Source organism: Chroicocephalus ridibundus, chromosome 13 (assembly GCF_963924245.1).
Source record: "Chroicocephalus ridibundus chromosome 13, bChrRid1.1, whole genome shotgun sequence".
In the NCBI taxonomy this organism is placed as follows: domain Eukaryota; kingdom Metazoa; phylum Chordata; class Aves; order Charadriiformes; family Laridae; genus Chroicocephalus; species Chroicocephalus ridibundus.
The window spans coordinates 11,451,889-11,466,199 of record NC_086296.1 but is presented as its reverse complement, the minus strand read 5'-3'; the positions used below and the strand labels follow the sequence as shown (position 1 = coordinate 11,466,199).

Genomic DNA, 14,311 nt, shown 5'->3' with positions numbered 1-14,311 from the left:
ATAATGGCATGCTGCTAATATGCAAACTCATTGTTTCAAGGTGACATTTGTAATCAGCCATGAGATGCAAAAGAGATAGCATCAGTTTATTCTCTTTCAAAATACAAAATAAAGTCACTTGAGTTAGCTTAATGGATCGAGCTGGAACTTACCATGTTGTGATTTTAATTTTCTGAACTCATAGAAGAAATATCATTGAGGTTGAAAGACCTAGAAAAAGAAAATAATTTAAAGGAAAAAGAAGGATGATTTGCTAAGGAAAGAATTACTCCAAAATAACTCTTAAGTCTCTGCAGGTATTTGTGCATATTCTGTTTCAGTCAGTGGTGCTGTACCCTACTACTTTCACTGTGACAATAGTTTGCTCTGTTTTTAAGCTTTTACAGTATGTATTTCTGTTGCCAAATTTACATTGCAAGCTCTGAGTTGCCCTTCTGCTCTGTTCCTAGGGAAGAGAGGAAAGATCCCTTGTCTGCCCTAGCAAGAGAATATGGAGGATCTAAGAGAAATGCCTTGCTGAAGTGGTGCCAGAAGAAAACAGAAGGCTATCAGGTAACTGGAGAGCTGTTTAACGCAGCATACTTATAGCTGCAACACATCAGAATCTGCCAATGGCATAAACCAGGCTGCTCCACAGTTGACTGCATAGATTGCAATGGCACTGGTATGTACTGTACTCTCTTCTTGGAACACATGCTACAAGTCCTAACCTAACTAACATTAATAGCTCTTTAGTCACTTTGCTCCATGTTGGTAATAGGTTTTTTTTCTTAAGGGGGCAGCTGACCTCCTATTGAGACACTTTAAAACAACCTTTTATAGACTGCACTTTGAAACTGTAACTGAAACTTTAGCAACTTAAGGTTTAAATTAATGTTTCCCAAATGCAGTTAGCATACCATTTCTCAGATTTCTGAGATATTTTTTGGATAGGTATTTAGTGTAGTTTTTTTGGATCTTTCAGTGTGCTCCCATTTAGTCTCTATTTACACAGTTTGTTTTGTGAAGGTTGCATTGTCTGGCATTTTGAAGTTGGCTTTCTACTTCGGTTTCAGACTTTTTTTTTTTTCAGTTAGTCCAAACGTTATCAGAAGCCAAACGAACTAACAAGATAACTATCCAGAGTTCTCCTGATTACATTATTTTTTCAAAAGAATAGTGGCTTCAGCAAACTAAACCAGGATGTTAATAGTCTAACCATGATGTATTTGTTTGGTTAACTTGTATTGAAAGTGTTTGGAGTTCCCAACACAATCCTCAGTTGAAGAACTTTACTCTTTCCATGACTTGAGACTCACAATGCAGGAGGAAGTTGAGAGCCGCATAACAGGATGATCGCCCATCCATAGGAAAAGTCGTCTTTCAGTACAATGGACAGGCTTGTGATATAAGCCCTCCCCCCTCTTCCTGTGGCACGTCTAGAACTAAACTGTGCTATTTCTGAGGATAAGCTGCTTTGTGGAAAGAACCTTTCTCCTTCCCCACATTTTAAAAAAGGCAGGATGTTATATTTCTTTATAAATCCTCTAAAACAGAATGCAAAAATATTTTCCCATATTGGCTTGAAATGAAAGATGTATTTGACAGCTTCCTTATCTGGTTAGGAAAAGTAATAGAAGGTATTCCAAACTTTTCATTCTATAGTTTTGGGGACATGCAAGACCATGCTTTTGTTTATATAGATTGCTGCTTAAAGTTACTTGAGTTTTATAAACACTAGTAGAAGAACAAGTTTTGAGACTTACTGTACTTGCTTCAACAACTGTAATATGGTTTTCTGCTTGTGTTGCTCCTTGGAAAACCATAGCGTATAGCATCTGTAGAACCCCCGCATGCCTTCTTTAGAAAGAGTAAGATAATATCAGGAGGTTATATTTAGTTTTTTGAGAAGTATGTCTCTTGCTTTAGGTACACTCGTTTTTCATTTATTTTTTGTACAAAATCTGATTATTTTCAGCATCCCCTGAAATTCAGTTCTGGCTGAATACCGTATTAGTGGTGTTCTAGTGTTTTTAAACCTATCTGCATTGTGTTCATCGTGAATGGTGCTTTTACAGCTTTCTGGCATGTCAACAGTGTTATCAATACCAAATAAGGATCTCTTTTTTTTTTTTTTTTTTTTATTGAAGCTTTGCTTGATTTAAATTTTATTTTAAAACTATGTGATTCAGAACTGACAAGCTGTAAACAAGCATCGGAGTAATGAACATCTCCCTTCCTCGTTCAATCCTACTTAAGGTACCCTAGCTCTCTTTCTCCTTCCCTGTCACCCAAATATTGCCAGGGTGCCTTTTCTTACCTCCAGCTCCTCCTAGTGTCTTATATTCTGACACAGTTCCCTTTTATCCCCAGCGTTTCCCATCGTTATAACTTCTCCTTATCTTCTGTACCACTGTTAGCTTTTGTTTGGCTTAGCGTCTGGGCAAGAGCCAGCACGTGCTTTTTAGAGCTACCTGCTGTCTGCTGACTCTGAGCTGCTGCGTGAGCAACACAGAGTAGCGGAGTCTTAAATATCCCAGCCTTTTCCTCTGTAGGAATAGCAATAGGTCCAATTTCCATCCTGTTACCAATTTAAATCACTGTTTGCTATTATTTATTAGTTACATATTTAACAGTTTAAAGGAAAAATACTTGCAAATGGAGTCTGTAACAAGCTCTAAAATCACCTGGAAGAGTTTAACCATGATTTGGAAACAAGGAAAAGGAAGTCTTAGATGGCTTTTGTTTCAGAATAATTCTTTTGTTAATTTTGTCCTATTGATATTATATCAGTTTGTTTCTAATGCAAATCTAATTAAACTACCAATACTTAAGTAAAACCCAGCCCTGTAAGCCAATATTTTTCAAGGATGTCTTCACCAACATGGAAAGATGTGTTCACTTCTTCATCACTTGCTAACAACACTCACTTTTTTTTGGTCTTGTTTTCTCCCTCTCACCCCTCCCTCACAGCTATAGTTTTTTAATGCAGCCATGTATTAAAATAGTCCTAGAAAATTATTTCAGTTGTTAGTGTTTCATAGAGAAGATGGAAATATGCGCCTTGAGTTAAAGCCCCATTTCTAACAGAGCCATGTTTGCTCCTGGCATTGCTTTACCTTAAATTTATGAGAATATATTTTGCACTGGATATTGGAGAATTGTTGAATTTCTGGTTTATACATGGACTAATAAATAGTAATCACATAAATATCCAGGTGTACAGTTATAGGTAAGCTGCCAGTGGCTTAAAATGTTAAAAGCAAGGTGTGATGCAGTTGGCTTACCCTTATTAATGAGCAGCAGCATACGATTGAACGTTATTCTCTTTGTTGGCCAGCTGTAGTTCTTGAGCTGCTTTTTGTTCCATGTGTTGAAAATGCTAAAGAAGAAAAAACAACCAGCCAACCACCACAACAAGGTCTGTAGTGTTTCACAGAGAGGTGGTTTCCTTTATTCACAAGGTACTTGTGGAGAATACAGTAGTACTAAATTGCTTGGTACAACTAGTATTTTTTTTTTTGTCTGCTCAAGTAAAATGGAAGAAGAATAACTTCTGCTCTCCTATCGCCTCTAGGAAATGACTTGCAAGCTTTTGATTAAAAGTCTTAAGTATCTCTGTTCTAGAAGCTTGAAATTCCATGAATGCTAAATAATTCAAAGATGATAGTGTGGTGAAGCTCTAATTTCAGCCCATTATAGTGGAAGGATTTTATTTAAAGCCCCTCACACACATTCACAGACATTTAAGCCAGACTGTGCTTTCCACCTCTGACAAATACATAGTTCCACATAGCAGAATTTTTAAAGGTATCTTAAGACTTTCTCTTTTGTGAATGCATTATGATAAACAATCTGCACATTGTGCAGTTTTCTTGATTTACTCAATCAAATTTGGAAGGGAATAAATGAATAGATTTCTTGAAATGCAGTTACTAAACAATATTTAACTGCGTTCCAAATCTGGTATATTTTAAGGAGTACCTCCATAAAAAAATAAGGTTAAAATAGCCAATGAAAATAAGATAAATTCTTACTGATGTAAAAAACTATGGTTTTTTTTCTGTGAATATATTGTTGCTTTTAATATACCTGCTGTCTGAATGTTGTTTGCAAGTAGAATTTATCCTTGAAGCTTAGACTTGGAGAATAGTGATCTGCAGAAGGTCATTGCACAACTAACGGCAGTCAGGTTCTGTATTAACTTTCATCTAGAGCCTGTTCAGTCTAGACAGTATTGCAGTCACTAACTTACTGACTTTAATTATATTCAGGGCTGAACAGATCCCTAAGCCATGAAGGAGGAGAGTTGCTCTCTTAAGGTGGTTGGGTTTTCTAAAGCATTTAGATAAAGGAGGAGCAAATCACCTTTAGTTTTCAGATGAATAGGCACGAAATACTTGACATTTGATCACATGTTAGCTTTGCTCAGGATCTGACATACAGATTCAGAGTACAGTGCCAAGTGCTGCGGTTTCTGGAGAGAAGAGAATCCTCCTGGCTCCTCTAAAATATGTGCAGTGTCATAAAACTGTCATAAATTCCAGATATCTTCAAAGCATAAAGTAATCCTCTCCAGCTGTTAGGGAGCACTTACCCTAGCTGGAACACAGCTACTTTCATTTTGAGTACACAACTAATAAAAGTCCAAAAAAGGATGTGAGCATGCATGTTTCATGTTAAAAAGGGGACCAATAAACAGGATACACACATCCTTACCCATTCTTTAAGCTTTCTGTGCTTCCTAATTACAGATACACTGGAAGACCTCCTTAAAGTAGCTTTGTAGTACGTGTTCTCTAATTCACACAATGCTGCTTTTTCTGGAAAGACCACCTAATTGCTACCTCCTATACAGATCAAAGTACAAAAAATTTAAAACTTATTATCTGCATCGTTTAGTGATTGAGCAGGGTGATTGAGTATGAATGTATGTGTACTTAGTGCCGTGCTGACTGCACCTTGAAATCAAGCAATGCTTTCATTTGTACTCAGTAATAAGTGGGGAATAACAAAGCTGAAGGTAAAAGATGGTTTGGGTTGCCTTGTTTTTAAACCTGTTCTTGTATACGCATCTTTGTCAACAGTAAGCTAGATCATATTCTACTCAAAGTATTATATTGATTTTTTTTAAAAAGCACAAAAAGAGGACAAGACTGTGCTTGTGTGAGCCGATGTTCAAATAGTGATTGTGCTTCAAATAGTGCTTTCCCTGGTGCTGTCTGGTTGATTCATCCAATTAGTCAGGCTGCCAGAGCACTTCTCCCCTTGGTTTAAGCTGTGATGCTTTAGCCAAAAATTGTTGAGTTAAGGAAGGACATGCTTCCTTTTTCTGTTTGGATTGGATTCTGATACAAGAGAAATGTCAACTTGTTAAACTTAATTATGACAAAATTTAGAATAAAATATGAAGCTGTCTGTATCCCTGTAAGTGCTTCAAATGTTAATGTCTGAAGCTATTATTGTTTCTTTCTGAGAATGGCTGCTCCTTTTATGGTTCTTTTTTGTGCCAAAACTAAAAAATAACATGTCTTTGGTATGGAAAGAAACATTAACAGTCAATATGTAAGGATTTTAGTGGTTTGTATTTGCCATTTACTACCTTAGCTGGGATTGAAGAGGCAGGAGTTGGGACTCCTGTTATGTCTATTCCAGAAATACTTTTACATTCTCACCTACTGCCAGAAGTACCAATAGCCTGAGCTTTAGTCCATGATTTAAGAATCAGGGAATCCTGATTCAGTGGAGCGTGGATAGCAGTTATTTTATAGTTTACCTTTCTATTTTTTTTAATGGGTACTCTTTTCTTTTGTGTGTGTGTATGTGTCTTTAAAAGCTTTTAAAAGCTTTTTAATAGTAATTTTCTGCCATGGGAAGAAGCCTGCCAAGGTCTGTACACTTAGACCTCAAATCTTGTTTTAATGGTTTAATATATTATAGTACAGAATCATATTAATGCTTTCGCTTTCTCAACCCACTTATTTCATTAACTAATGCAACAGAGACATAGACACATGTTTTTATTTTCTCTGTGTCCTAACTCATTTCTGAGCCAAACTGAGTTAGGATGTGGGAACTTCTCCTTGTGCAGAGCAAGGGATGGAGAAATAGCTGCTCTGAAGTATGGCCCTCTGCTCAAATTATAATATACATAGTGCAGGGAGATTGAAGACAGCTGTGGATACGTCCGCTGAAGAGGGAGTTAAAATAACTTTGTTCTTAGCTTGTAAGTTAGAAACCATGGTTCCTATAGTCGGGGTTTTTTGGTGTTTGTGGGGTTTTTTAGCTGTGGAGTTTTTGTTGGGGGGTGGGCAGAAAGTTGAATCGCTGAGTTATAATAGTTAACATCTGTTTATCTGTTTCTTGCTTTCTTTAAAAAAAAAGGTATTTTCACTGGTTATAGAAGACCCTCCATTAATTTAGGATTATTGCAAAAAGCAATAGGAGTCAATTTCAAAATTAGCACTACATTGGTTAAAAACGCTTTAAAACTGAATTCTAGAAAAGTCATAGGTCGGGAGACACCTTAGATTGCTGTTATGCACAGCCCTATTAAACAGTCTAGAATGTTTCTAGTGAGGGAGATTCCTCTACTTCTCTGGGCAATGCTTAATTGTTTCATGGTGAAAACTTTTTTTTTTTCCTTATATCCAGACAGAATTTCCCTGGGAAGAAATTGTGCCTGTTGCATCTTGTTACTATGTGTCCTTGAGAAGAGAGTACCTCCATCTTCTCTATAAATGCCTTCTGGGCATTGGAAGACTCTGATTACATCTCCCCTGAATTTTCTTTAGGCTGAATAAACCAAATTCCTTCAACCTTTCTTCATCTGACAGGTTCTCTAGCCATCATCTTGGTAACTCTCTGCTGGGCCCTTCTTTATTCCTCAGTGACTTATTTTGAAGTGGGGGCCCCAAAGCTCTGTACAGCGTAGACTGCAAGGGCCCAGCAGAGTGTAAGAATCCCACCCGTCCATCTGCTGGCTGTGCTCTTAGTGATGCAGCTCAGGACACAGTTTGCGTTCATCACTGCAAGGGTGCACTTCTGGTTCCTGTTCAAATCAGTTCATTTACTGTTTAACCACTGTCTCACTCTAAGCCGATGGATCGTTTTGTTCCTATTACAGTTCAATGTTGTTTCAGGAAGAATCTTCTTAACTTTTTTTTTTTTTCCTATATGAGCACAAGGGAATACTCATTTTGTGGTTGCTGCTCCTACTCTGCGTTTGGCAGTTTAATAGGAACTTGAGTTGTGCTTGAAATGGTTTTTGGTTGTGGATCCACCAGGGTGTTCCCCTACCATCTTTTTTTTCCCTCCCATTTTGTCATGGCTGTAGAATGGGTTATAGAATTTCATCTGTTTGAGTATGTAAAATGTTATATTCTTATGCTCTGTCTCTAGGAGAGTCTTTCAAATTTTTAACTCCATTTTTTATTCCTAGTTGGAAAATCTTCCACAGATCTCTTTATGACAACGGCCTGTTGCTTAACTCCTTTGGTTAGAATTGCCTTTTTACAATATCTCTCCCAAATACTAGAGGTGACTTCACTGACATCCTAAGTATTAAACGTTTAGAGATGAGGACTGATGAATCTCCTTCTATTTCACCTCTCTCTAGAAAGGCTTATTCCTCATTTGACAATTATCTGAAAGTATGTCCTTCAGTTGCTTTAATACTTTGTGGTCTGAAATGGCTTGAAGAAAAAATCCGGATTAGATTCCAGCAGAATTCTCTTAATAGAGCCAATTACTTAATAAAAGCAGTAACAAAGAAGAAATTATGTCAGAGATTTTAGGCTGATGTTCTGTTTACCGTCAGTTCTTTGAGAAATAAGAGCTTAATGCAAGATTGATTTCATTATACTGACCAAGCTTTTTCAAAAAACCACAAGTAGTTAAAAGCATTTGGGAAATAAAATTGTGCTGAATTTAAATGTGCCAGTTATGTGCTCAAAGCCCTACATAAAAAATTAAATTTTCAGTTTAAATGACAATCTGTCCAGTTTCTAGATTTGTTTTTTAGTGTCTGACCAATATTATACTTTTTTAGTCTGAGAGATAATAATAATTCATAATGCTCAGAGCAATTGGAAGCAGAAACCAGTCCCTTTTAATTGTTTCCTTCCGTTGTATTTAATTCAGCTTCTCTGGATACATTAAAATTCTTGGATGATGGGTTTGTTTTCTGCTTGTTGTCTTAATAATAAAAGCTGGACCCTACAGGAAGATTTACAAAAATAGGGTATTCCAAGTTCTTTTTGAGAAGCAACCAAACTTGTTGGTGAACTTTAATGTGGCCCTTTTTTCCGATGTTTATATTCAAAATTCAACAGTCTATGGATGCTACTAATATTTAAAGTGACATTTTTAGTTTATAAAACTATAATATTTAAGGGAAGATGAAGATGACTTTCTCTTGTTTTAGTTCCATTTACCATTTTCAGCACAACTTTGTCCTTTTTTTCTTGCTCGCATGTTGGGGTGAGGGAATATACTTAGAGAACTATGAAAAATGTCTCTAGATTTCGGAGGTGAGCCCCCCTCCTGGTTTTTTAATCATGTGGAGAGTTCTGTCTTCAGCCCCAGTTGTTCTATAGGTCTGTTTTCTAATGCATCCAGACTGTTTTGATACCTTGCAATTTCTTTCTTCGTATATTTTGAGCACAAGTCTTGCTTCTTCATCCACAGGGTCGAACCTCAGGTGTAGGTTCAGATGTTCTCATACACATCATGGCAGCATCCTACTTTCTAACTTTGATGAGTTCATTTTTGCCTGTTGATGTCCATCCTGACTGGTGCAAAGATCACTATTTCAGCTCATTGCTTAACAGTTTGGCGGCGTTTGCTTCTCCTTTCTCTGCCCTCCCTCATTTCCAATATAAACTTTATTTCTCCCTTTGAAGACTGTGTATCCTTCCATCCCTCTTTCAGCACTGAGATCTCGTCTGTGCTTCAGTGATGCTGGTGTTCAGGCTCAAACTCTTACATTTCCAAATAAATACTGCTGTGCTTCCTCTGAAATGCATAGAGCAACCTGGGAGAGAACAAAGACATTGGAAGCTCTGTGAGGCAAGGTACTATCAAACTATTTGTACCATGACTGGCTTTAATGGACTCCTGATCTTTGGGAAATAGACTATATTCTACAATAATAACAATTCAGCAGGTACTTGTAGAAACTATAGCCAGCATTAAGTCATTAGATTGGAAACTGGTGCGTTAAAAACTGTTAATGAGATTTAGTGATGCTTCAGCATTCCTCCTTACTTTAATAAGGATTGTTATGTCTATCCTTGTAGTCCTGAGAGTTAAAAATTTGCTAATGCTCTGCAGTAGCTTTAACTACTTTTTTTTTCTTTATAGTTTGCCTTGATGCATGCGTGTATGTCTGAGCAGATCTGTGTTTAACTTCACTGTGACAATGCCAGTGTACATCGTTCTCCTCCCCTTCCCATGTCACTTGGCCATCCTGGGGAAGGAGGGAGAGTATTTCAGCCAAGGGGTGAAAACCAGGACTGAGTTTTTCTCCTTCAGTAGAATATGTAGCAAAGGAAACAGTGTCATTCGTATTTGATTTTTATAACCAGCTTGTCACAGATGACTGTGACAAGAAAAAGCCCCTCTCCCTGCCTTTCTCCATCTTACTGGTACAGACGTGGTCTGAGGCATTACTGGTTACGGGTAGGGGGAAAGAACTTTTCAAAAAGTAACTTTGTAAACAATCTGATATTTATTCCCTTTTTTTTTTCCTGAAAGCCTTGTACTGTGTGTTGCATTTCTTTGCCTAATTTAAGTAACATTGAAAAAGTTTTAACGGAGCATTAATTTAAATCCAATTTCCTGTCTCTCTTGAGGGGAAAGGAGGGAGAGCTTCATTTTTTTTTTTTTTCTTTTGCTTTTAAATTTTCCCACCCCTGTGGCTTGAGGAAGCTGTGTGAAGAACATGTTCCCACAGACTGGGGGTCTCCAACAATGACATTTCCGTTTGGAAGCAGGCAGCAGGACAGCAGGCGAGGCCCGGACCACTGCCCTGGGCATTGTGAGCCCCAGCACGTACGCTGACGTCACCAGAGCCTCAACCTGCTTTTGGTGGACTTTGTATAAAAAGTGCTAAAGCTGAGCAGGAAATGGAGATTTCCCTCACATTCTTCCAGAAATGGCCTTTAGTTTTGTTTTCTTCCTCTCTTGGAGGAGATTGCAGTTGTTTTCCATTTGTAATCCAAATCACTGCTTTGAAAAGAAATACAACTGCCTTCGTTCTCAGCCTGCGTGGCACAGTCACGCTGATTCCGGGTGGAGTTTTCTGCATTGCGATTGACAAGTGTTTGTGTCTCGTCAAAGGCAGGTGATGACTATTAAATTGCTGTCAGGTGAAAGTTTGACTTGTGTGATTGTGGTTCTGCAACTCTGTTGACTGGAGGTTATAATTCCTGCTACATTAAAATTTTCAAGACTAAGTAGGGGAGCTGGCTGGCTTCTGCATAAGCCCAGTTAAGTGAGATAGATATTAAAGCATATTTATATTTCATCATAAAGGTCTAAAAGATAAACTGTGAGTTGTTGTTACTGGTTGTTTCTTAATTGAAGTTTAAACTGACTACTCTCCACTTAGGCTCTTTACCATTGTTTGACTGCCAACAGCCAAGTATACAGTAATCTAAAAGGTCACCAAGGCATCTTGCTCATAACTCTTTTGGACAGGGATGACTCTTTCTACAATAATATATACAGTCTCAGGAGATGCGTTTACCAGCGCCACTGGGTTTCCTACTGGAACTGAAAGACCAAGAGTGCAAGACTGCATTTTTCAATTTCAGTTCCGATCCTGAAGATAACGATTCCCTGCCACTGTCGGTGTTAAGTCTGTTGGAACATCTATTCCCAACTGAAATGTAATTTTTGTTTGTGATCTTTGTTCACATAAGTTTCTGAATAGAAATTGTTTGTTCAGAAGGGAAAATACTTGTCCTCATCAGCTAGAAATTTTGTCTGGATATTAATGCAGTAGAAGCAGAAAAGTAAAATCTTACATTAACAGAGATGCTACCACATGGTCTGTTTCAGGGATTTTAGGCATTCCTGTCTAATTTGTTTGCTTTTCTACCATGATGTGTACAGTTGTACTGAATCTATACTATGACCCTCTCTAGCACATTTTACACCTTTCACACACACATTTTGCACTTTCTTTTTTTTGGGGGGGGCGGCGGGGGGAGCGGGGCTGGGGGGGAGGGGGTGCTTAATATTACCTGGAACTAATATTCAAGATAACTGACTTTCGACTTTCTTATTGCTAAATGTTTTTGTTGTTCTCTGTAGTAGTGGGATTTGGTTTCTTACCACAGAACTTTAGTATTTGGCTGTTTGCTTTCTTTGCTGATTTCTTCAAAGGTAGTAAAAAAAAAAAAAAAAAAAAAAACCCAAACAAACAAAAAAAAAACCACCACAAAAACCCCCATAAATACTGGTGTACTGGCAGAACTAATACTTGTTAGATTGGGATTTTAATATTGTTTATATTTTTTTCCCTTCAAGAATATCGACATAACAAACTTCAGCAGTAGCTGGAATGATGGTTTGGCTTTCTGTGCAGTCCTCCACACTTACCTCCCAGCCCATATTCCCTACCAAGAACTAAACAGCCAGGACAAGGTACGACGTTAAAAATCCCATTCCTGGGACTGCGAGACTATATAATTAATATGGGTCAATGAAGAAGAATGAACAAATCTGAGTTCTAAAAAAAACAATATTACTAGGAATCATAATTGAAACACTTTAAAGTACCTTGCTGCTATTCTTATTGTAACATTTTAATAGTATGAGATCAATGGGTTAAACAGAACTTTGGAACAGGTATAAGAAGAAAAAAAAAAAAAAGAAAAAAAAAAAGAAAAAAAAAAAAAACAACAAACCCAAAACAAAACAGAAGGTCATAAATCTAAGTCTGAGGCATTTAACCCAAACAGCTGGGAACTGTTTTCAGTTTGGGTTTTGGAAGCAAGGAGTGTTTAAGCTTAAGGATTTTAAATCCTTCAAATTTTTGTATCTTGACATGGTTTGTTCATTTCTTTCAATAATACAAGGATGTTGTTTAATGCTATTTTTTCTTACTGATAAGGACTCTGATGCTCTTCTCAAGTGATACGTATCACATAAAGGTAAACTAGAAGATGTCAAGACTGCAGAGTAGTCTGCATGTATTCCAGTGTATTATAGTTAATACCTACTGGTATGTTATCTGGACGTGTATTATTACTGATAATTCCTAAAAAAATAAGAATATTTCATTAACACATGAAGAGATTTTTTTGTTTATGCTTTTTAAAGAATAAATAATTTACTCTTTAGCATTTTATAACTCAGTCATTCTTCACTGACAATGATTTTTCAGCATTATCTTCTGAATGAGAAATTAATAATTTTTGGATGATATTAGGACATGTTCATTTCTATGGCTTTTTTTAAATTACTATGGTCAAATTACAGACTCCTTTTGAAGCAAAAGTAGCAGCATTACTACAAACATTCTTAACACCAGTTTATTGTGTTTGAATTTGTATTTCTTTGGATTCTAACGTGGTTTTATATCTCATGCAGAGAAGAAATTTCACTTTGGCTTTTCAAGCAGCTGAAAGTGTTGGCATCAAGTCTACTCTGGTAAGCTTTTAGATGCATACTGAATGAATTATGTTCCATTTATAAAAATCAAATTATTCTGTTTTGTACTTCTGAAAGATTTGGATGCTTTATACTTAAAGATAGCAGCAGATGAGCTCAGCTAGAGGTTATTGCCCCTGTATCATACTTGACTGAAAACCATAAACGATACTCCCTACCTCAGTGGCTTTGTTTAATAAATCCACTGTCATCAACAACTTACGTGTTTTTTTGCCTTAAGAAGTGACTGAGAGACAGACCTGTACTCCAGCTGCTGCAGCAAAGGCAACAGCATGGTAGCCTATAGCAGATAAACTCATAAGCTATAAAAGCTATAAAAGGAATATTAATATCATAAGAAATAACAATATACACAATGGATTTGCTCGAGAACAATTTGAGAAATGGTTATGTGATTAAATCTTCAAGAATTTATTAATTCTCTCCTGTCTCTGACCTCCTTCCAAATTATTTGGGGTTTTTTTGAATTCTGGGGGTAGAAATCAAGCTATGTGACTTATTCTTTTTGATCAGCGTAATATGAGAGTCAAGATTTTTACTTGTAAATTTACACTTTTAATTGGTCATCATTGTAAGTAGTTGAAAGGTTTTTTCAATTATTGTTTATAATAAGCTTTCTTAAACAATTTTAGCTTAAAAGAATTAGTTTTCAATAGTATAGTATTTACTAGAAAAGGAAGATTTCTGAAGGTATGGAATTGGAAGAATCACAAGCCCTTGCAAATAATCACAAAAATTCATCTAAAATTGCCAGAAATGATACTTAAGTGATACTTTTGTAACCTAAATTCTAACAAAGCTGCAATAGTTAGCAACTAATAATGCAACAAAGTCAGACGTTTTTAAAAATAACACTTTCTCTGATCCTTATCAGAGCCTTTACCCCCCCAGCATTGTATTTGCTGACAATGGCATCGCAACTGTTGGGCTTTAGGCCTTTGACTTTGTCAGTGATTTGAAACATGGAAGTTTCTTACTAAGTGCTGATGTAAGAACTAGATTGTGGAAAATAACTGCGGTAATTTTTACATAACTCAGCTTTAGTCTAAACGGTGGCTGGCTGTCCTTTCTTTTTGTAATGTACTTAATTATAGATGCTCTAAAAAGGAAAATTGAATGGAATTAAGTCTTCTAAGTGCAAATTGTGTCCATCTTGAGGATTTAGTAGCTATTTACTTACCTACATACACAGTGTGTATGATATGTATGTTTGTGGATTTTTTCCTTGTCCATATTCTGTGGGTAGAAGGTGAAAAAAGGTGTGAAAGCTACTGTATATAAACAGCAGTTTAATGTAAGGGGAAGTTATTTGTTCTTTGAATATGAAAGTGTTCGGCTACTTTCATGTGGAGAATTTTTGCTTTCTCTTTTTTGAGTTCTGGAGGTTCCTGAACTCAAAGCTTACAAAATAGACCCTTACAGTAAGCAAAAATCACACTGTTTTCCTTTGTACATGTGCTGGAAAGGATAGATCAGGCTTTGTTTCCCCTGCTTATTCACAGACAATCTGGTGTACTGTTACTATGAAATACATGTGAACTGGTCTATCAGTTAGACACAAACTGATTGCTTTGTCTCTTGGATATACCAAATTTGGTAGTAAACTTCTCTTCCTTGTCTCTCTACTCACAAATATGTATAAAGTAATCTA

General features: G+C 36.7%; 1 protein-coding gene across 3 annotated transcripts in view; it reads left to right on the top strand.

The window, feature by feature from the left end:
* The window catches only part of SPECC1L (sperm antigen with calponin homology and coiled-coil domains 1 like), a 71,782-nt gene that overhangs the window by 49,296 nt on the left and 8,175 nt on the right, over nt 1-14,311 (top strand). For all 3 annotated transcript variants that reach the window (XM_063351087.1, XM_063351089.1, XM_063351090.1), the window contains exons 13-15: nt 450-552; nt 11,515-11,631; nt 12,580-12,639. In XM_063351087.1, the coding sequence (XP_063207157.1) occupies nt 450-552; nt 11,515-11,631; nt 12,580-12,639 (280 nt within the window). The remainder of the gene's footprint in view (nt 1-449; nt 553-11,514; nt 11,632-12,579; nt 12,640-14,311) is intronic.